General features: G+C 37.0%; 3 protein-coding genes across 7 annotated transcripts; 1 reads left to right on the plus strand and 2 right to left on the minus strand.

Annotated features, from left to right (window-relative positions):
• Positions 1-382: 382 nt before the first annotated feature.
• Positions 383-8,284, minus strand: LOC125843786 (uncharacterized protein At3g49140-like). The gene is made up of 10 exons (XM_049522989.1): positions 8,032-8,284; positions 7,667-7,901; positions 7,057-7,159; positions 6,896-6,963; positions 6,069-6,233; positions 5,855-5,980; positions 5,318-5,656; positions 4,524-4,676; positions 3,953-4,048; positions 383-660 (listed from the first exon to the last, which is right to left on the minus strand). Exons 1-10 carry the CDS (start codon positions 8,133-8,135, stop codon positions 556-558), a joined length of 1,494 nt encoding a protein of 497 aa, XP_049378946.1. The 5' UTR covers positions 8,136-8,284; the 3' UTR covers positions 383-555.
• A 141-nt stretch (positions 8,285-8,425) lies between these two features.
• LOC125843799 (pentatricopeptide repeat-containing protein At4g21190) lies at positions 8,426-13,502 on the plus strand. Of its 3 annotated transcripts, none has more exons than XM_049523002.1 (6): positions 8,426-8,554; positions 8,864-8,988; positions 9,395-9,493; positions 9,746-9,889; positions 9,983-10,195; positions 13,083-13,502. In XM_049523002.1, the coding sequence occupies exons 2-6, from the start codon at positions 8,899-8,901 to the stop codon at positions 13,461-13,463; spliced, it is 927 nt and encodes a 308-aa protein (XP_049378959.1). In that variant the 5' UTR covers positions 8,426-8,554; positions 8,864-8,898; the 3' UTR covers positions 13,464-13,502. The 3 variants fall into 3 exon arrangements, with proteins under 3 accessions (XP_049378959.1, XP_049378961.1, XP_049378962.1); XM_049523004.1 differs by lacking the exon at positions 9,983-10,195 and adding an exon at positions 10,532-10,744; XM_049523005.1 differs by lacking the exon at positions 9,983-10,195 and adding an exon at positions 10,532-10,744 and having other exon boundaries at positions 8,426-8,540.
• Positions 9,259-22,468, minus strand: LOC125843783 (dnaJ protein ERDJ2A-like). Of its 3 annotated transcripts, none has more exons than XM_049522985.1 (11): positions 21,330-21,552; positions 21,118-21,213; positions 20,538-20,658; positions 20,210-20,316; positions 19,873-20,090; positions 18,140-18,317; positions 17,920-18,039; positions 16,953-17,039; positions 15,612-15,722; positions 14,670-15,403; positions 9,259-9,352 (listed from the first exon to the last, which is right to left on the minus strand). In XM_049522985.1, exons 1-11 carry the CDS (start codon positions 21,513-21,515, stop codon positions 9,274-9,276), a joined length of 2,037 nt encoding a protein of 678 aa, XP_049378942.1. In that variant the 5' UTR covers positions 21,516-21,552; the 3' UTR covers positions 9,259-9,273. The 3 variants fall into 3 exon arrangements, with proteins under 3 accessions (XP_049378942.1, XP_049378940.1, XP_049378941.1); XM_049522983.1 differs by lacking the exon at positions 9,259-9,352 and adding an exon at positions 22,288-22,468 and having other exon boundaries at positions 14,424-15,403; XM_049522984.1 differs by lacking the exon at positions 9,259-9,352 and adding an exon at positions 21,785-21,884 and having other exon boundaries at positions 14,424-15,403.
• Between the last annotated feature and the right edge of the window lie 1,190 nt (positions 22,469-23,658).

Consider the following 23,658-nt stretch of genomic DNA (forward strand, 5'->3'; position numbering starts at 1 on the left):
AGGCTTTCGTTGTCTAGGAGTGCAAAAGTAATGCAGCTTTTTGTTGCTAATATCTCAAAAGATGTTTCTTCGAGTCTTTACAGCTCCTATTTCAATATTCCATTTGTGTATGCATGCAATTTTTAACTCAAAACTAAAACTGTGCTTTGTAAGACGGACGGAGTAGATATAGCTGATTGCACACAGTAATCCTGGTTCTTGAACACATACAAATTGAAATAAATGTACAAACGATGACCCCTTTATTTCCAACGAATATATAACTGTACAACCAACCGATCACACCTTTTGTTCCAATGAAATAAGTAAAATGTTCCGAAAGTAGTTTCACACTGTAAGGTTAAAAAGAATACTCATATTACCAAAACTGCTTCAGCATGGGATGGGAATTAAGCTGTACAAAGTCGAGTTCATATTAAAATTGAGTAATTATGACTCTTCACTGAAATAAATATGATGTAATTGATCAAACACTCACTACATGCTATGTACAATTCTGAGTCAGAAGTAGTACAACAAGATCTAGAGAATAAATAGACTTGTGTCTTCAGCTTTTCATGATTCAGCTTGCTGACTTTCTTTCTTTTGGCGCGACTTGTGGTGGATCCTGGGAAACAGTAGATCATTAAGTTGTCTTTCAGCACTATACTCTGATGAGGCCTGCAAAAAAAAACATTCTATTACCTTTTCACGTACACTGGGTAAAAGAAAAATGCAGGCACACAAGAATACAATGAGTGTGTTTGGCAGGGAGGAAAATATTTTCTCGAAAATACGATGTTTGATTAGTTTTAACATTTTGGAAATGTGTTGGCCTGGCTAAATGGGCTGGATCAAGACTGGACTTGGAACAGGTTAATGGACCAGGTGCAATGCTGAACTGTTCCATTAGCTGAAGCAGGACTACTGGAAGGAATAGAAGTCCAATGAAAGCTAGAAGACTAGAAGAATCAGAAGACCGAGGAAGTTGGTAAAAGATCAGAGGTGAACTCCATCAAAACAAGTGGATAAAGGAGTGTTGAAGTGAAGCAGAAGTCTTCCACTCAAATACGGTAATGGAAGAGTTTGACTTCACAAGGTGGTTGTGAACAACTATACCTCAATGATCTGAAGATATAAATAAAGAACTCTTTCACAGAAGAAGATAAGGCACTCACACAACAAGCAAAGATAGAACTCAACCAAATAAGCAAGAGCTATTGAGAACTCAAGTTTTGACTTATTTTTCAAATGCAGCCTCTGATACAAAGAACCGGATTGAAGAACTTGCTCAGGCTTAGGAGTCTATGCAACTGTCAGGTCTAAAGGATTGAAGAACTTGTCTCAGGCTTAGGAGTCTATGCAACTGTCAGTTCTAAAAATTCTCGTATTAGGGTGATTATCGAGTGGTATCTTTTCAGCTTTCCTAGAAGCAATTGTTTAGGAATAAACAGAATTAGAAGTTGGACTTCAAGTTGGGATAACTTGAAAAACGAAGCAACTATCTGCGAAGATTATTGCTTTGGGGATTAGAGTTAGTTCCTAGCTGCAACTCTTGTAATTTAAATTATGTTAAGGCTCATTGATTTAGTGGATTTGGGTCAAATCCTACAAAGGTGCAGGTTGTGTTTTTTCGCCTCTATGAGTTGGGTGTTTTCACGTAAAAACACTGTCTTTACTTCACTGCAATTATTAGACTAATAAATAGATAGAAGAAACGTGTAAAGTAACAGGGATCATAGCTTAAGCAAAAATTAGGCATAACTCACGTGAGTTATTAGGATGTGCACAATATCAAGGAGGGAAGTCATTTTCCGTTTACTCTCCCACGTCATTTCCAACTGATGGTTTCAACCCACCCAGCCCACCCTCATCCAAATCCCCACCCCTCCACCAACCCCCCACTCCCTCACACCGCCCTCCCAAATTCAGTGGCGGATCCAAAAAATTTATATTATGGGTGCTCAACTATATTTAGCTCGGAAATTGCTACATAGAATGGTTGCTCGGTTAATATATTTCAATAAATTACTAAATTTTGTACTTAGATAATAATGTTTGTCACAAAAGGCCGTGAGTGCTTAAGCACCCATAATACATAATATAGGCCCCGCCACTGCCCAAACTCCTTGGCCCCATCCCCTAAAAGGTAGTTATGCCATGTTATCTTTTTTGAAAAATATTTATGCTTACTTACCAAATACCAAAAAATATGTGAGAAAATCACTTATTTTCCCATGAAGACACGAGTACCGACAGTGAGAGGAGACTCGGAGCACTTCCCTGTTGATGGAGTTGCACGTATTGACACTATATATTCAGGGTGAGGTGTCATGGTGTGTGTTATTTGCAGATGTAGTTTTGATTGACGAGACTCACAATGGAGTTAACGCTAAGTTGGATGTTTGGAGACAAAACCTGGAGTCTCAAGGGTTCAGATTGAGCAGGACCAAGACTGAATACTTGGAGTGCAAGTTCAGTGAAATGATGCATGAGGTTGATGTGGAAGTGAGGCTTGATACGCAGATCATCCAGAAGAGAGGTAGTTTCATCTTGGGTCGATTATCCAAGGAAATGGAGAGGTTGACAAGGATATGGTAAAGGGTGGCTGAAATGGAGGCTTGCTTTTGGAGTCTTGTGTGATAAGGTGTCACCTAGACTTAAAAGGCAAGTTCTACAAAGTGGTAGTTAGACCAACTATCTCTCACATTCAGAAGATTGACGGATGCCGCAACGATGAGAAGATGCACAGATGCCCCAGTGTAGAGGTGTGAGAGATCGGTTATAGATGGATTCAGGAGAGGTAGATGTAGAGGTAGATCAAAGAGATATTGGGGAGAGGTGATTAGACAGGACATGAGGAAGTTGTAGCTCCGAGGACATGACTTTAGATAGGAAGGTGTGGAGGACACGAATTAGGGTAGAAGGTTAGTATGTATGTAGAAGTGTTTACTACTAGTAGGTAGAAATGTCTTGTCTTGTTACCCTTTCTATTAGTCGTAGGACTACTTTTGTAGTTCCTTGTTCTTTGATTGCTGCAACTATCCATTATTTTGTGAAGTTTGTTTGTAGTATTATTTTGTTATAGTACCGTTTTGTTACTATCTGTTGTTTTTGTTACTACCGAATGTCTATTGTATTTCCATTGTGTCTTTTCCCAGACTGTCTTTGTCTTGAGCCGGGGGTCTATCAGAAACAATCTCTCTACCAGATCCCACTGGGTGGAACTACATTGGGTATGTTGTTGTACCGCACACCATATGTCTTCAAGGTTTCAACTTTTCTCTTGCTGAGAAGAAATAAGAATAAAAATGGACTACCTTCGATAGTAGAACACATAATCCCAATAACCTAGAAGGTAAGATGAATAAATATAAGAAAATGTATGTGCAGGTTGCCTTCCCCTTTTCCTTATTCAATTTGGCTTTTCAAAAAAATTCACATAGGATACCCCTTAAGTGGTTTTACATTAAATTTCAATTTTTTGCTATCGAAGACGTAATTGAGTAAGTATGAATGTGCCCTCTCTAATTGCTTGGGGTTTAAATAAAGTGGTCACATACTCCATGTTCGCATCACAGCATGCAAAAGTCTTCCTTTCATGTTTCACTGTCAATCTTCTAACATCAACAATGCCTCAGTCCCAAACAATTTGGGGTCAGATATATGAATCCTTAGTGGCCATGTTTCTCACAACCATTCTTCATTGAAAAGACACTCACACATGTTTTGCCAATAACAAAGAATTAGGCATGCATGTGAGGGTATGCAAGACATAAATATGCCTCTTTATCGGAGTAAACTTTTAGATGTGGTGACCACACACATCAATGGGTCTGTTTTTCAGTTTATGTCAAGGACTTTGATCCACATAGAAGGAACTCATTTACGATACAATAGATATTCAACAAGACTAGAAATTAAGGATGGAGTCCCAAAACTCCTAAGAAGATAAAGTATTACAATATCTTACCCGCTTTCTAAATGAAAACCGAAGTGTTTGGACTTGTGTCCCAGCGCAAACTCTCAAGTCAAAACCAAGGCTGTCCACACCAATCAGAGACACCTCCTGCCATAAATTGCAAGAAGAAACTCTAGATGAATACCCCAGCGAGCATCATACTTAATAGAAGATCTAGTTCAGTACGTATAAGACACATTTCCATCATAAACACAGACAAGTGATGCACATTCGTATTTTCAAAAAATAAATAACTAACAGACCCGAAATTCATCTGTTTCAATATAAAATGCTGACCACAATACTAGATATTGTTATCAGGAAAAAAAGTTTGTTTTAGGTTTCGGACATTTTATCTTCCAATCACATGTTCAGGTTTCTCTTCTTATCTTATCTTTTTTTAAAATATTCTCCAGCACATGAGCAAGGGAGGTTGAGTTGCATGGTTTTCTTTAAATTATTTTCCCTGTAGACCAATCCCTGGGTTGTACAGCAATGAACTTCTGAGGATAGAAAAAGTAGTAAATCTACTGATCTCAGAACAATATTTGAATCTGAGATTACAGGCTGTAAGGACCATTACCTCCACTTGAATTCCCTTGCATCTCCAACAGAGAGATCTAAGAGCCTGCATAGTCTTCTCTCCAGCAGCTTTAAGCCGAGATATTATTTTGGCAGCTGAATGTACAATTGCATCAGACCTAGCTCTCCTAAAATCATCTAACTCAACAAAGATCTGTGAGCACCAAAATTAAAAAACATCAACTTGGTAATCCCTGAATAATGATGAATATGTAAACAGGAATCTCCCATAAGCAGAAAGTGGTCAAAGAATGCAGATATAGAACTGGTCAAATTTCATTTAAAACAATTGAAAGAGAAAAAAGAAAAAAAAAATAACACCCCATGGATCTTGTGTACAAGATTCACTTGGTAGGGAAAATCCACAGTGAAATTATCATATCATTTATCATCCACCATGTCACAAAACAGTTTCAGAATCCTGCTTACAGAGTCAATTCCGAAACTAGATTTCAACTTGGCATACAAACTTGTTTAATTCAGGATAGACATTTTTTCTGTTCAGAAATCGAATGAAAAAGAGTACCCTCTTTTCCTTTTTCTGTTCTAATGATAATTATTCCTTCATATTCCTGACTTGTTAAATTAAATATTCATTTAGTATTGCTCTCTGTGCCATCAGAACTTATTGAAGTCCACAATGATTCTCCATATGACAATAAGTTTCGAGATGACCAAAATAATTACTGTAAATACAGAAATTGCACTACATAAACTGAGACACGTGGAGAGGGAAGAAGGGAATGCTAACCAACAACAATCAGGTTGAACCACATAAAACCTACACACAGTTACCTGATTCCCATTGGAAGAAATTAACTGAATTCTGATCATCTCTAGCTTGTAAAATGAAGTTCCATTTCCTAAGTTCTCATCCTTTTCCAATTCTTCCCAACTTGGGTTCTCTTGTGATGATCCACTCTCATGTTTGTGGCCATTTATTTGAGCACCACCCTTTTCTTTGTGGTCATCATCTTTTTCTATCCGGTTTAAGTCCGCGTCACTCAATGTATCTTCAGATATCTGCTTTTGAATCGTAGTGTGCTCTTCCAGGAAGGATGGCCTTAGAAGGCCTTGTATAGCAAGACCTGCAGGAGGCTGGTCCATGAAATCTATGGGGTCATCTGTCACAACCTGAGAAGCAAAGAAGATCACAAACGAAGTGGGTTAAATTACCAATTAGATAGCAGATGCAGAAGGTTTAATGCCAGCATGTGCAGAAAAATAAATGTTTAACAGTGCTGATTTCACTCAAAAGGAAATCGATTTAATGTTTCTCTTAAACTTAACTTTGACTTTTCATGGCGTGAAATCAATGATGTAGAGAATCACCTCAGCGATCTTTTTGGCAAAATACATTGGATGAGAAGAGCGCATCGTTTCTAATTTAGCCCAATCCCCCAATGACCCATCAGAATCCCCATCCTGATCTTCATCATCAACAATGGCAACCCAATCCTGTCAACAAGCATTTAAACTGATTTATCAAATGGAAAGTGCAGTTACTCGCATTCTAAAAAGTAAAGCATTTGAAATAAATAAATACCTCGTCACTGTCACCATCATCATTGTCATCTTCATCGAGGTCATCTTCGTCATCAATATCACTGTCGTCATCGTCAAAATCATCTATGCCATAATCAACTTCAGATTGACCAAATGACTCTAGTTCACTGAGCATTTCAGCAGTATCTAGGCCAATAATTACTTGCTGCATCGTATTTGAAATTTAAGCAAGCATTCAGAACTCTTTTCTTATCAACTTTTGGTCATTTACAACCTAGCAAGGTAACAAAAAAGATCTTTTTTGATAAATTTAAAAAAGCAGACTTATGTCAGCTTAATCATAGGTACTAACATTATGCATACACATAGCTTCCTCTCACTATTCAAAATTCATTCTCTTTTTTTCCTTTCCTGAAATGCTAAAAGAGCTCCAAGATGGTTGGAACCAACAAACATGTTTAAAAGCAAACTTCCAGTTTGTCTAAAAATAACTGATATTTGAAGACAGGCAAGTAATTACATGACAGAACAGTCTTTCCATGGGAAGATGATTATAGAAACAACAATCAAGAAGTTTCTTTATTCAGACAAACTTATCCTGCATGGTAGATAAACTAGAATAATACAACTTGCACCATTATACATTGATGACATGAACTTCTGCAAAAGGTTAGTACATATCACCCTGGAAGACCGTTGACTAATCAAGAAACATGTATGCAACACGGCAGAATCATTTGGAAGTACTCACAGAAGGCAGTATGCTCGGTCTGATCCAATCACAAAAATATGTAAATGAACAATGCATCAATTGACCATTCTGCAAACATGAAAACAAACAGAACTTTTTAACTTCAATGTCCATACCACAACATTTTCTTCGGCTGTCAGAGTTTGCAGGATGTCTTCATCATTCTTCACTTGAAAGTAGATGTCTGACCAAAAGGCAAAGCACATAAACCTTCATAACGACCAAAATGTACTAGTGGTAGGATAACATGCTAAATGACAAGAATTGAGCAGCTTACTTCCAAGTTCATCAGTTATATAAGGCAAGTCTGGCCAGAAAATGTTCTCCTGCACTTCATTGTTGACCACACCTGAAAACATGAGTGTTGCTTTGCTGTTTACCTACAGATCAAGTAGGAAAACCAATATTAGCTTTCTGAAGACAACTAGCTACAGTGATAAATAGCTATCCGAGTTCATCAGTTATCTGGCCAGGAAAAGTTCTCATGCACTATTTACTAAACCTGAAACCGTTAGTGTTGCTCTGGTGTATAACTAAAGATCATGTGGTAACGGAAATAGTATTATATTTGCTCATGACAGGGTAGAGGGAAAGCAGAAAGATATTGAGAGCCTGGGAGTAATGTCCTGACACTGGAAGTTTGTATGACTACTCTCTGACCACCATGGATGACCCTGGATGCTATCCAGCTTTCCAAGGGCATTGTGAAACAATAATTCAGTAAGGAAATAAAATCTTAAGTGATCCCAAACTTTCTGTTCTTCTTTCTTTGTACTATTTCCAACAGCTAATGACTAAAATCTCTATACATTTGCATTCAAAATCAGTATATGCTTCCAACATACAATCAAATAAAGCAAACATGATACAATAGTATTTATTGGTACCTCAATGATTGTTCTAGCAGTTTCAGCCGGCGACAATTGAGCTTCCTCATTCTCCCCATTTTCCGAATCCGAAATGTCTTCAAACGGATGATACCTGGATGGCTTCGCATTCTGTTTCACTGGTCCAGAACTCGCACTAGGCTGATCTCTCGCACTTGCTTTAATCCCACATTTTCCCTTAACCGTTCTTATTCTGCCACCACAATACTCCGTCGTCAACCTCCTTATCTTATTCCTACAAGCAAACAGTACATATACCGCAACGAGTTTACAACATCATTTGAGCTTGCACTGTGTGCTTTTTACTGTTAGTATATAATAATCAGCTGGATCAGTAATAGAGACAGTAAAATGAAAACTAGTACCGAGGGATGAAGAAACTGGCGGAGTGAGAAAACCGGCGGGAGGTGCGGTTGAAGTTACCGGCGGGGAAACGGACGGCGACGGCGGCAGGTTCTACCATAAGCATTTTTCAAGTTTTCAGCAACTGAGAAATTGAATTAACGGGGAGAGATCGGTGAAATAGAAGCAAAAAGTAGAGGGGTTTTTCAAAGATCTTCTTCGTCCATCAGTCTGTGATTGGGTGTTGTGGTTCTCTTATTATTATCCATTTGAAAGCGCTCGCTTGTTTCTTCTTCTTTATTCATTAGCAATATGCGATAAAAGATTCCATGTCTGCTCCCATACAGTCCCTACAGCTGAGTCGACCTGCCAAAATAACTGTGTGAAATTACTGTAATGCCCTTGGGGTTCATTTGGTTTACTAGGATAAACCCTTCAGCTGAGAAAATATCTCACTTCTCCATGTGTGCGAACGGACTTTGTTCTTGGGAAGCCATTAAAATACAGTCTCACTTTCAGCTCTCAATTAGTTGTGAGCATTTTCTGGTAAATCTTTCAGTCTTTTTTATTTTTGCTCGAACCCATGTTGGTTGCAGTTATTGACCCAAAAAGAGAAAAAAAAATTGTTTTTTTAACCTCCCAAGCTCCCACCCTTTTTTGTTTCCGGTGACTCGAAACCACTACCACCGGGTGGGAGGTGGAGATGGAGGGTGCTTACGATTCGAGCAATCCCTTTCATCAAAATGTAATCTCTTTTCGATGGGGAGTGTATGGATAAGGTTTTAAAATAAGGGAACCGATTTTCTTACCCCAATTGAGTGCTATTTTATCTAATTCTTGGATTGTGTGTTGCAGGAGTTTCAACTGATGCTTTTTCTTCCCCACTGAGAATGCTTTGTTTGAGGTATTCTCCGGTAATTTTTACTACTAGAAGACAGCAAACAATTCAGCTCCCCAAGAACTATAATCGTAACGTTGTGGTAAGATTCTGCAGATTTTCTTGAAGCCTAACAAATTTGTTGTTCCCACACTGCTATGTCATAAGTTCTATATAGGGTAAGCTGCTAGCTGCAGTGCTAATGTCAATGTGTTTAAAAGTTATTAGAAAGTAGTAAGAGAAATGGATTTAATATTTTGGAAAAGAAAAAACTTGTAGAAGTTTAGAGAAACTCTACGGTAACTGTAAAGGACTTCAATTTTCCTTCAGGAGGAATCAGATGTTGCCTGACTTGGACGTTTAAAAGTAATATGCTCAATTTGGGTTCCTATGATTCATTATTGTTTGCCTTGTCTTCCTTTTTCTCTTTTAGTACACACTGCTCTTTTCTATTTCCTCTCTTCTTGCTCTTGAAGTCACCTCTCTGTCATAATTCTGATGTTTCTCAGGTGTGCGAAGCTAAAGGTCCACGACCAAGGTATCCTCGAGTGTGGAAAACAAAAAAGAAAATAGGGACCATTTCCAAGTCACTGAAGCTTGTTGAGTGTGTAAGATTTTCTCTTTTTACACTATTTCTCTTTTGGGTATGATTTCAAGACAAAAGGTTTCAATTTCTCTACATTAACAAGAGTGTTTGCCTCAGGTTCTTGTCTTAGTTGCCCTTCTGTATACGCATAATCAATAAATTGTACTATTGACCACCTCCCAACATGAACAGGCACCTGCATCCTGAATAATGATATAATATATAAGTCTGGTTTAACAGAATTTTAGCTTACTTTTGGATTTTCTCTTTGTAGATAAAGGGATTATCAAATGTCAAGGAAGAAGTCTACGGAGCGCTTGATTCTTTCATTGCATGGGAACTGGAGTTCCCTTTGATTACAGTGAAGAAAGCATTGAAAATTCTTGAGAATGAAAAAGAGTGGAAAAGGATAATTCAGGTATCATCTTATCTGGTGCCCTAAGTTTTCATTCCTTAAAAGGCTTATCAGGTCCTAGTATAAATTGTATCAATCAAGGGTATCTAATTACAGGTGACAAAGTGGATGTTGAGTAAAGGTCAAGGGAGAACAATGGGAAGCTATTTTGCGTTGTTAAATGCCTTGGCTGAGGATGGAAGACTTGAGGAAGCTGAAGAGCTTTGGCTGAAACTATTCTCTCAGAATCTGGAAAGTATGCCTCGTATTTTCTTTCAGAAAATGATAGCCATATACTATCACAAGGAGATGAATGAGAAGATGTTTGAGGTATCCTACATTTTTTATGCCTTCCCTTTTTCTTGCTTCTGTACTCATTCTCTTCAATTAATGGTTTTCTCTCCAGTAATACCTAGGTACTTCTCTTTTATTTTTTATTTTTTATTTTTTTATTTTTTATTTTTTTCTCTTTTATTTTTTTCTCTTTTATTTCCATGGAATAGTGCCTTTTGATAAGTGATTTTGTTCAATGGTAATGGAACAGTCAAACTATATGCTACAGGACTTTGGCAATTAAGAAGCATTATGTGTGTTTTTCCTCTCTTTTTTTTTTTTTTTTTNCAGGTCCTAGTATAAATTGTATCAATCAAGGGTATCTAATTACAGGTGACAAAGTGGATGTTGAGTAAAGGTCAAGGGAGAACAATGGGAAGCTATTTTGCGTTGTTAAATGCCTTGGCTGAGGATGGAAGACTTGAGGAAGCTGAAGAGCTTTGGCTGAAACTATTCTCTCAGAATCTGGAAAGTATGCCTCGTATTTTCTTTCAGAAAATGATAGCCATATACTATCACAAGGAGATGAATGAGAAGATGTTTGAGGTATCCTACATTTTTTATGCCTTCCCTTTTTCTTGCTTCTGTACTCATTCTCTTCAATTAATTGGTTTCTCTCCAGTAATACCTAGGTACTTCTCTTTTATTTTTATTTTTTTATTTTTTTCTCTCTTATTTCCATGGAATAGTGCCTTTTGATAAGTGCTTTTGTTCAATGGTAATGGAACAGTCAAACTATATGCTACAGGACTTTGGCATTTAAGAAGCATTATGTGTGTGTTTTTCCTCACTTTTTTTTTTTTTTTTAATAAACTTAAGAAGCTAGCAATGTATTAATATAGTAGTCTAAGAAGTGTTGTGGTAAAACCTAATGTACAAAGGAAGCAATGCAAACATAGAATTTCAGAGAAGTGCCTCTCAGAAAACAAATAAATGAAAGAAAGTTCACATTTCATCACTTGAACCATTGTGTGTTCTTATTTTGGTCTGTCTTCCCACAGTGAGAAACACTTGGGAGAACGAGGACAGCTGACTACCCCTAAAAGTCAGACTAAGAGTACTCATTGTATGATTGAAAACTGCCGCTGCATACTACCCAATGCTTGCAGGTCTGACTGGTGCCTTCTCTCCAACAGCTGCCTATTCGTCGTGCTGTTTGGTACTTGAATATGCTTGCCGCAGAGAAAGACTACTTTTCTATTCGCTTGCCTGCAGGCCTCTACTCATGTGGGACTGACTGTGCAATACTAATAATGGATTTTTGTTCTTATTTTGGTCTGTCTTCCCACAGTGAGAAACACTTATTTTTCCATGTGAATGGAACCTTGGTTTAGCTCTTTAGATAGAGGAGTCAACAATACCATATAGAACTTAAATGCGTCGTCGGTTTTTGCCTCGTGTCATCCCTTATTTTAAGCCAATTTCTCAATACCGCCACAGCCTTCTTCACATACAAACACCTTGAGGTTGTTAAGACATATATAAGAGATAGCAGCAAGTTTGCTATATGTGAGGGAGTTTAGGGTGCTTAGGGAACGGGTAGTGAAGAGAGAAAGTGAGGTTAGTAACTGCCAAAAGAACTGTTTATATTGCAACAACTAAACTAGCTCAAATCTGATATGTTGAAGTTACAGATTAAGCACAGAAATACAGGAAGGAAAATAGAACTAAGCCGAAAAGAGAGTATTTCATATAATAAACACGGCTTCAGTGGATGATTTCAGCAGAACCTGTACGTGTAAAATAGATTAAGCTTTTGACCCTTCGGGGTGGCCCAGTGGTTTGGGCTTGGGACTTCCATGTTGGAGGTCTCAAGTTCGAAACCCCTTGCCAGCGAGAGCAAGGGGTTTGCCTTCTGGGTCAAGCTCGTCGCACCGGTCTTGCCTAGTGTGGGTTACCTCTCCTATGTGATTTGCGAGCTATTGCATAGGAGCGGAAGTTTTACCCTGTGCGCTCCCAAAAAGTAGCAGCTGCGGGTTTCCCTTGTCATAAAAAAAAAAAAATTAGATTAAGCTTTTGATGTTTGTGTTCACACAGTGGTGGTGTTCAAATTTATTGTACTCTTTAATTGTGGATTACCTATCACTTCTAGATGATAACTAAATATCACGAGGGAATATGAGTTTATTCCCTGTATGCCTAGCCATCTTCAGGGTTGCAATGGATGGAAAGTGAATCCTTCACAACCATGTTGGATAAGTGGGTTGGTGCCTTCAAAATAGGGCAAGATTTGGCTTGTGAAAGTAAGTGCTATTCTAGGGCAAGACCAAGCTAGTACAGGGTTATTGGTACAGAGTGTTTTACCAACAACCTCTTCGGGAAAATAGACTTGGTACCTTCCATCTCGGGAGAAATTATTCTCTTAGAGTGAGCTCTAGCATTAGGTTGATGCCAAAACTAGCGGCAGGGCGTGCTCATGGGCCTCAACAACCGTAAGAAAGACTTGAGAGCAAGCTTCTTTGTGAGAGTTTGAGTGTAGGTGGAGAAAGCCACCATACCACTGAATGTGTCTACATACTTTTGCTTCGGCTGTTTTGGTTTGAGAAGATATTGACAGCTGTTGTTCTGAGGGCCATCGGACTAGGTAAAACCTGAATTAACCGTGGTGCACTTGCGGGAAACTCCTTGCCGAGGGCCTGTGCACCCCCGGGATTAGTCGGGGCTCAAAGAGACTCGGACACCCGGTGCAAATCAAAAAAAAAAAAAAAAAAATATTGACAGCTGTTGGAAGTGTTCGGGATTCTCTTACTCTTCTTTCAATTGACACTATATTTCGGTAGGAAGCTTTTTTATCTACATGAACCATCAATGTATAGTGTTCTTAATTGAAATAATGTTCCATGTCTGTTTCATTGCTGATATCTAGATTTGTATTCATCTGCAGATATTTGCAGACATGGAAGAGCTTGGTATTAGGCCCACTGTGCCGGTTGTCACAATGGTGGGAAATGTTTTTCAGAAACTGGGAATGTTGGACAAGTACCAGAAATTGAAAAAGAAATATCCACCCCCAAAGTGGGAATATCGTTACATAAAAGGAAAGAGGGTAAAAATAAGAATAAAAGATCTTGATAAATCTCAAGATCATGATGTTGAAAGTAAGTCTGAAGAGGTCGATGAGTCTGAGTTCAACAAGAACTCACAAGATCAAGCAGATGAAGTTGATGAAGATTATGTAGAGCAAATCAAAGACGTTGAAGAGTGTGAACCGGGTGAAATATCAATTGTATCTAGTGAAACAAGGGAATCCTCTATGTCAACTTAATGATTTGAATTCCTATAAAGTTATCATTCGTTCGACATTTATTGTTGTGTTTCCTCTCGTGTGATGAATTTTAACTGCTCATTGTCAAATGAACCTAGAGGAAAACCCAAAACTATAGCTGTAATTTAAGTTAATCTACCCCATGACTGCAATGTATATTCAAGTGAAATGAGAGAGTAAGAACCAAGTGAAGCGATTTTTAACCTACAAATATATCAAGAGATGAGTGGTGTAAGTAAGGGTGATAAAACTTGCCCAAGTTTACGCTGGTCCCTTCATTTATTAATTCAATTCATTTTGATCTGCCCATTTAAAAGTTTAAGTTGATATATTATCAAAATTGATCCATATTAACCTTGTCAAAATATTTTTAAAAAGATAATAGTTTTAGTTTGATAAGTATAACAATAAACAGACAAAATTATAAGGTACTTAAACAAATTATAAGAAAACAAAAAGAAATCAAAACTTAGAAATAATTTAGTAAGTTGGGCTATGATCTATTGTTTTAACCCAAGTGTAATCTACCCATTTATTAGTTCAGTTTAGTCTAAATCACCCAAATTCACCCAACCTGCCCATTTGTTAATTCAATCCAATCTAAACCACTCAAATTCACCCAATCTGCCAGTTTATTAGTTCAATCCAGTATAACCCGCTCAAATTCACCCAACCTGCCCATTTATTAGTTCAGACCAGTCTAACTACCCCATTTCAACCCAACCTGCCCAGTCTACCCTTTGCAGCAGAAATGGGTTTGTGGCCGTAAAGGAGCAAATCCCTTTGAATCTATAACCTCATGCCTATGCCAAGAGGAAGATTATCCAAGTTCCTACAAAGGCGATGGTTGAGAACACTTGTAGGAACAAATTTTTTCAGGGGTAAGAAGAGGTGAACTACAAATCAATGAACATGCAGAGTAAGAAATGTGAATGGGAATAAAAATTGGCCAAAACCATGTAAAAATGTTAGGTAAAACTCTTAAATTAACTTTCTCAAATTGCGATCCATTCAGTGCCAAGAAGCCAACTCTAGAAAATGAATAGCGTTATTCCAGCAGATATTAAAATACAGACCCCATTATGCAAATCGGATTTGCCTGGAACTTACTTTCTACCCTTTCTTCGAGCGGAGCCATTAGCAAAGCCCTTTCTATTAGAGATATTGTTTTGTTTGTCAGCCTCATCATCCTCGTCATCCTTGTCTTCATCCTCATCCTCACTATACTCGCTCTGGTCACCCTCTTCATCTTCTTCAATGTCATCTTCATCTTCATCTTCAACGTCATTCTCATCCTGCACTCCCCCAGCCACATTACTACCTCGACTTCCAGCTCTGCTCCTTTTCAATACTTTTAGTTTTAAGTTTGTCTTTGTGTCGAAGCCAATCCATGCGTCACACATCAAATGACTGTTTAAACTGTAATTTCCTGCCTGTGGAGCTTGGATCTTGCCCAAGATCAGTCGGCACCCTCTCTTAACTTTCGCAACAGCATCTTTAACAGCGGCAGCAATCTCCTCCATATTTGCCCCCGATGCTTCCATTTTCGCTTCGGTTATTGTTGAAGCAGTTGTTATGGCTGCTGCTTCATCCATAACGTTGATACTTTCAGAAAACCAGACATCGTTTGAATTGGCATCTGCAAGTAAAAACCAGAAATTCTCTCCCTTGGGGAAGGGATAGTATGGAGCATGTGGAATAGCTGCGATCAAACCATTAGCACGTCTGACTGTCACCCATGCCTGCACAGTGACAATGTCCCCCTCTTGGATGCCTTCCTCGCCCTCAGTCTCGCAAGTAACTTCAATTGTTGCACGAGGTATCAATTCTAGCACCTTCTCCACGTCTTGTACTTCAGCAGCGGATAGGCCAGCAACATCAGAAAGCAGCTCGGCACGTTCTTGAAGGGTCATGTCCAGGAGGTTCTGTAGCGTACGCACCTTCCATGGACAAAAAAGAGTAAAGGTTATGACTATGACAAGAACCATGTCACAAATAATGATTAAACAATTAGAGTGTGGTAAGTATGAACAGAAGAAAGAATGCTGCACGTACTCACACTCAAACAACCACATTTTCCTAATAACGGTCTATAGCTAACTTCTCAAGGAACGTCTCTGATATGTCTGGATAGGAAAAGATGCTTACCTTCTTCGCTATCTTTGTGATGACTGCATCACTAAAATGTGGAAGCTGTAAAAGCGAAGCAACACCATCAGAGGTTCCTGAACCTGCCTTCCTAGCACTAAGGGGAACGGCCTGCATCCACAACAGACACACAAGATTCAATATTCTGAAAATCTGAAGCTTTTATCTTAATGTGGATAATATAAGGTTGCACACGCCTTTAGATACAATGAAAAGGAGGCATGTTGACAGTGACCTACCAACTAGGTCGGTTTGGTCCAGTTAAAACTCCAGGGGAATGGAACCAGCTCAAAGCCCCAATTTATTAGCTTTTACTAGGCGAGCCCCGGGTTTGTTTGTTTGTTTGTAACTTATTGTTCATAATTTTGAAGAATGTAAGACATTACATTGTAAAATGTAATTATTTACAAATCTTAAATTGAAGCTTCAAAAAATACTAACGGTAGATGTGGCAAAATCAGCCCATGAAATCATAAACCGACCAACCCGACCAAATTTGGGCTGATTATTGACCCGTCCATTTCAGGCCATCAAAGTTGGGGCTGATATGTACCCCACATTAATCCATGAGAAACTTTGTCAAAATATTTTTAAAAAAGACATTTTTTTTATTTGGTATGTCATATATACTCATATAACGAAAAATAATAATTTTATTAGGTACTAAGAAATTTATAAAAGAACAAAAAAAGCATTAAAATTAGTAAGACGGGTTGGGTTTGACTCGCATTTCAACCCATTTCAGACAAAGTAACTTTTGAATGGATCAATAACCCACCCATTTAATAACTCAACCTGTCTTGACCTGCCCAAATTCAGCCCATTCCACCCATTTGCCACCTCGAATTAACGGCAGAAGATTACAGAGAAGCTGATGATTATTCAAAGAATTCTTCAAATTGAAACCTCAAGTATTATCAAAATGTAAGTTACTTTTTATTACAAGCCCACTCGGTCCTGGTCCATTCCAATAGCCAGCCTAGTCCGGTCTGCACTGATTTTGGGCGACAATTGGGACCAGCCCAGCCTGCCTGGGACAGTTTTGGACCCCATTTTCTGGGCCTGTTAGGTCGGTCTCCTGGGCCAACAAGTCTCAGTTTCCAGGTCTAGTCAACATGGAAAATCTAATTTGCTCTCATGTGTATGGTAGAGATAGTAGGTTACCTCCCTTTAACCAAAACATAATCAAAGTACCTCCTCATGGATATAAAGACTTTGCTAAATCAACCTAAACTTTAGCAGTTGAATGACAAAACTATGCTTACAGTCATTTTAGTAGTAGTAAATAAGTCATTTGACACAATGACAGAAATATTGCTTAAACAGCACTAGATGAAAGACCTGAATTATGCACTGGGAGAGCTCAACGATTCCAATTGCAGGCCTTAGCCAACCATGTCCCTTAGCAGTGCGTGGCACAGTTGCCATCTGCATGAACAATAAACAAGATGACCAACTCCAAGTCACAGTTGAAAAAGAGGGTAGATAAGAAACCAAAAGTTAAAGTTTTAAGTCAACTTATATTAGCCAACACATACTGAACAGCAGCAAATCATATTCATGTACAAAAAAAAAAAGGATGGCTGGTTGCATTAACATCAGACAATCTCAACCTAAAAGAAAAGTTGTTTGACAAAATAAGTTCAAAACTACATCTATAAGATATCAACTAAACTATCTAGAACACATAATACTGATTAAAAAAAATCCTTCAAAGTTCCCACCTAACCGCCATAAATATGCCAAGTAATGTGAAATACTGTTCTAATATCTTCCTTCTGCCCTCACAATTTACATTTTACTATGATGCAAACAAGAAGTAGATAAGGAGTCTGGATTGTTGAAGTCAGAAAGGAGAATCTAAAGAATGGAAACTTGGTTAGGACAATTCTTCAAAATTTAATTGCTAAAAAGCTTGTCAACCTAGACTGGCTTATGTATGTCAGACCCAGGTCAGTTTCCTGAGAATGTTACAGTTTTGAGCTTGCCTTTTAATGTCTTACTCTATTTTCATAGCAATTTTATAGTTATCCTCTTATTTACTTTGGAGTGTTTGTTGTGATTGTTCTATTTGAAAAATAAAAGGCGGTATGTTTTTTAGCAAGAAAAACAAGAGAATTACTTCCATTTGGACCACCTATTAGCTTTCCCACCAGTAACCTAGTACTTCCATAACAAATTCAATATATCAAATTCAACTCAAAGTACCGAAAGTTGGCATACGTGCCATCTAACGAATAATAATAGCATGAAACTTAAACCATCAGATGTCAAACTGCATGATACTAAAAGTAACGCAAAAACTTACCTTGATTAGCCCTTCGAGAAGGCGAGGTGTAAACTGTAGCACATGTTTGTAATCTTGCTGCAAGTTACTAGACAAAGTGTCTGCTTTACGAAGTAAATGGGCTTGAATCAACAATTCGGCCTGACAAAGAAAGGAAAATAAACTTACTACAAGAGATTTATGGTAAATACAAAATGCTTCAAGTATCATGATTCATGGCAATATCTCTTTTGAACTTCACCTTAACAATAGCGGGATGTTGTTTCCAAAATTTTGCTTGCTCCTGCCTGGCATTCTTACCATCCAGGTTCAGTTCACTTTTCACAAGTTTGAAGAGTTCCTGAAGAGGTTCATCATCAGCTCTTCGAACTGGAATATCCATGAACTCAGCTGCCTTAACGAATACATCCATAACTTTGCTGTCATTTCAAATGTCACAAGTCGTTTAAAAACAATCAAATACATACTGAAAACACTCAATATCAACCAAGGCAAAATGCTTAATTTTCAAAGATTGAGGAAGGAGTACATAATTAAAACATGTCAAACAGCCTCTCACCTTCCACACCTTCTGTAGGATGTGATTTTAGTGTGTAAAGATCAAGATTGTTTAACAAAAAGGAAACAAGATAATTGGGAACAAGATTAAGGACAACAAAGAAAATATTTTGATCAAGAACAATAAAGGAAATATTTTCTTTGGACACAACTAGTTATCGTTGTGAATGAAAATAACTTTTTATCTGATGATGATGGTGACCTCTATATTATATAATATACCTTTTGCTATATTTGGCAATGTGTCATTCTCAAAAAAACAATAAAGGAATATTTAAAATGAAAATTAAACCGAACGTCGGGACCTATACTTGATCTTCAAGTAAAAAAAAAGAGCCCATTACTAATAAAGTCACACATGGGGCAGGGATCGTAACACAATGCTGGTTTAGATTGATTATGAAGATGGGAGATGCACGCTAACAAAAATTCTTTGCTTTCAAGTAACATGACTATAGCATTGCTTCACAAGACGAAAATTCAATCCTAGGAAGTCCTATGGACAGATACCTCAGTCAAAGAACAAATGAATATGAGTTGCATAGACATTTGCCTTGAACAATGCTGTAACGCTAACAGACAATTGCTTGTGTACACAGGAGATAATATTAACCTTTTTTCTGAAAGGAACTATAGCAGCCTCAAACATGCCCTTCAAGATACCAAAAGATATATCTCCAGAACTCAAAATGTTGTAATTATTAGTTTATTTATCCTTTTGATATGGTGTTGGGGCCTTCCGTGCACTTCAACTAATTTTGCAGAGTACCTGCTACCTCCAACCAATACATGTACTTGGTAACTCGGTCCAATTTTGACACAATTGATAAAATAAATACTTAAATTTCTGATTGGATGCTCACATAATCTTATCTAGAGGAACCATAGAAGCTATATAGCAATTACAAATAGCTGATCTACATTGGTTAAGCATATGTAGCATGGAGGGCAGTAAAGAAATAGAGATTTAAATATCATGGACAAAATCTACACACGAGGCAGTTAGTTAATGATTTATACTGATTTTTGGATTCACCAGAAGCTAGAGAGGAAAAATGAAAACGGATGAAATCTAACACTTACAGAACTGAAAAAGAGCAGTCCTCCCACCATCCTTATCGAAAATAGGATTAGTTCTATTCTGGTATTTGATTTGCTAAGAGATAACTGGGAGCTCTCAACCAATGGTTTTCTCCAACAAAGAGTTACTATTTCTTTTTCGGCTGAGGATGTATAAATTCAAAAGGAAGTTTTTGTTTAAGACAAATTATAAGAGAGTTAATTTGATCGAGTTAGTATTACTTCTTCGGTTAATGCACCATCATATTTTTACAGGAGGCTTCACAACGGAATGTGTCAAATGTATATTTATGTACTGAACAATTACAGTGCATATGTGTAGCAAAATATTTTTACCTTGGAGCCAAGGAGGGCTTCACTAATTCAAAATAAGTGACAAGAGTTTCACGCCTGACATTATTTCCCCCATACTTTGATGCTCTTGATAGATAAACAACACCAACCGCCATTGGCAATAGTATAAAACCTCCAAGAATCCAAAGTAATAATATACCACCAGATGAGCCATTAAAATCAAGCAAAAACTGAGGAAGCGCTATTCCCATTTGAAAACCCTACAGCAGGACGTAATATTGTTAGTATCGATGTACGGATTTCAAGGCACTGAACATAATTCTCTCATTCCACAGATAAGGTGACTTGTATAATTTTATTACTGGATAAGAATCAACACCTGTCTGCCATCTGGATGTCCATATTTCTCAAAATTCTCCCTTGAGACCGGATCTGTCAGGGCCTGGTAAGCTTTGGAAATATACTCCACAAAATACTTATGAGCAGCTGAAAATCAAGAAGAAAGATTAATATAACTGGTAAGCAGACATCATAATACAGAATGCCCGATTCTTCATCAATTTCAGTTTCTTTTTCCCCCTTTCTTTCTTCTTTTTTAATCTCTCTCTGTTTGTCTCTTTTTAAGAGAGAGAGAGAGAGAGAGAGATGGATCTTCATCATTTAGAGGTAAAGTGACACACAAACTGCATCCCAGTAACACCTCTCACCTGGGTCAGGGTTTTTGTCTGGGTGGTATTGTATTGAAAGTCTCCTATATGCTTTCTTTATTGCAGATTCGGTAACTCCTGGTGCTAGCCCAAGAATACTGAACGGATCAAAAGCTTCAATCTGATTTGAAAGAAAAAGATCCAATGTCAGCCAGACCTTTACTTGCAACATCTATTGGCTCCTTTTTTTTCCAATTCTTTTGGCTGGGTGGGGGGAGGGGGAATCACAAAATATGTTTTCCTAACCAAGAGCATAGTGAAGGTTGTTCAATTTAATTCCTTTTGGCAACACATTATACTGTGCAAATAGAGTTAAAACTGTACATATATATATAAATGTTTTCGAATCATCTTGACATAAAAGGAGGCTTCTAGTATAGTGGAAAAAGAGGTTTAAAATTTACTTTTAAGTCACAAATTGAAACCCCATGAGTGGGAATCTAGCATGTTATTGAATCTCCTTATCTAAGTTCCATGCTCTGAAACTGTTCCTAACATCGATATGCAAGGAGAAAAATCTAGGATAACCTATCAATGTCATTTAGAGAACTGAAGTAATTGTAGCATGTTTGAATTTCACCTCACGACTACTTTGCTTGATGCTATAAACAAGGAAAATCACAATGACCCAAAGCAGCAGCACAGTAAAGTTGCTACATGTTGAAAACTTAGAGATCTGCACGCGGAAATTCAAAGATTAGAAAACAGGATATTGGGTCGCAAGATCAATAACATAACTCCATGCATACATCCAACATAAAATTGTATACAGATGCTTGGTTGATAGCTCACCCTTCGAAAAATGGATTTGCGATATTTTCCTGATCGAGAGCAAACTGAACACGCACAGTGAATACTCTTTTCCTTCTTTGAAGCAACACGAAGTAATTTAAGTATTGTATAGGGTACTAAAGGCAGGGCAATTATTGACAGTATAAAAATTGGGAACAAGGCACTATTTTCTCCAGTGTCAGCCATGAGAACTTCTCCACAGATAGTCCGCAGATGCTATAGCCTGCAAACAAAAGTGATAGTAAACAAATTGATTAGGACTGCACCAAGTGGGGATAGCATCCTTAATTCCAACAATGACAACTAAATATACTGCACTATTTCTAAAGAATCCTAATTGTCTTTTAAAGACAGTCATTTAGTATTGAATGCAAGCGGAATGGACGTAGATGATTCATATAGCTGAATCCAAATAGTTTCATATTGAATCACATGTGATTGATTCTATACTGTACCAGCTCCTAACCACAAACAGGCAAATTTTAAGGAAAACAACTAAAATTATCAGCAAAATTCCTCTCGATCAACTGATCGCTTCATACATATAACCTGCGAAATTAATGTATGAACCTCAATAGCACAGAAACATAAGTAAACTAATATCCTAACAATAATCTCTCAAACTAGTAAACTCAAAAACATTGGGGCAAATCATCAAAAATGGGAGCTTTAGATTTGCAAGCCTAAGTCACACACACACACACACACACACACACACACATATATATATATATATATAAAAGGACAAAGCAATGTTATTCATCTTCTCAGACAACAGCAAAACCCATAGAAAGACTCTCATTTGACGCTCCCCCATAAAACAAATAGCAGGATTAGGTCAATTGGTGAAAACCCATTTGAATTCAAACAAAATCTTCCCCTCATAAGTAAAAATCAAGAAATTGCAAGATTTGCATAAAAACGAAAAGGAGAATGAAGGGAAAACTTGCCTCTTTACCAGTGATGGATTCTTCAACTTGCAAAATCAGCTATGAAGAATGTTGAAATTGGATTGAGGGACTACGACTGGTAACCCGAAACGTAAGCCCCCAAAGATTTTATTTTTTTCTCGCAGCCGTTTACTTTGTAGCTTGCAATTGAAAACTGTGGGTTTTGTAAGGATTTGACATTGGGGAAAATATAAAGTAATATGGGAGTAGTACTTAAACAGATTTTGATAATCTTTTCATTTGGACTGAGCCATGAAGTTGAGGGCAAAATTGTACGAAAAAACTTACATTTTCGTCTATTTTAACACAAGGAAAATGCGTGACTTTCTGGATTTTTGGCTTGTATCTTATGTTTTTTTTTGTCTTTTAAGTCAAAAAAAACTACACAAAATAAACCAAATTTTATTAATTACTATTGCTGTCGAAATGCATAAATCTTTTACTTTTATTCTTCTCTTTCTTTTTGGAAAAACTATATAAATGGACAATAAAACTCATAATAATTACATGCAGAGACGGATCCAGGATTTAGAGTCTATGATTGTCAAGTAGACTCATCGATTAAATCAACTTAACGTTTAATATGAATTATTCGTCTTTCGATCTATTTGACAAATCAATCAATAAAATAGGAATAAACAACAATTATAAAAAAAAAAATTAAAAAGTGTATGTAGGCTATTTACGAAAAAATTAATGATAGTTGAGGGCCTCACATAGCTTGAATTTCAAGAATAAATAGATATCATATAAATCGAGAGAGTATATATATATATGTAGGACTGTAGGATTTTATGGATGATTTTCGATTTTGGGTTACATGAAAATAGTGCCAAGACTTATGTAATTATTTGTCAGGATTACTGATGATCTTTCCATTATATTTCTTGTTGGAGTATATTTGATGCATTTAAGTGTTTATGAAATTATCAAATTATTGAGAAGAGAAAAAAATAAAATTATACTCCTTTCGTTTTTTGTATTAAATATTAACTTCTTCTTCTTTTGCCGTGTTCTTTAAGTGATTATAAACAAAAATGACAATTTACCATTTTACTTTAAAATCATTTTTTTGCAAATTTTTACAAATTTTGTTTACACTTTCAAGAAAAATTAATTGTTAGGATAATGAAAATAAAAAAGAATTATTGTTTAATTTTGTTAATTGACAAATATTTTAGTAATGTAAATAATTATATATAGGATAGAAAAATAATATTAAATGTTAAAAGTAGGATGAATTAGGATATATTTCATAAATATAAAATTATTTAAAGATGAAGAAAGTAGCAAAATAATTTGGAACAATGGTTAAAAGAAAGAAAAAAAAAAAGAAGGTTGAAAAGCTGATTATGAGAGGAGCCTTGAACTCACTTAAA

The sequence above is a fragment of the Solanum stenotomum genome, chromosome 11 (assembly GCF_019186545.1).
Source record: "Solanum stenotomum isolate F172 chromosome 11, ASM1918654v1, whole genome shotgun sequence".
Taxonomy (NCBI): domain Eukaryota; kingdom Viridiplantae; phylum Streptophyta; class Magnoliopsida; order Solanales; family Solanaceae; genus Solanum; species Solanum stenotomum.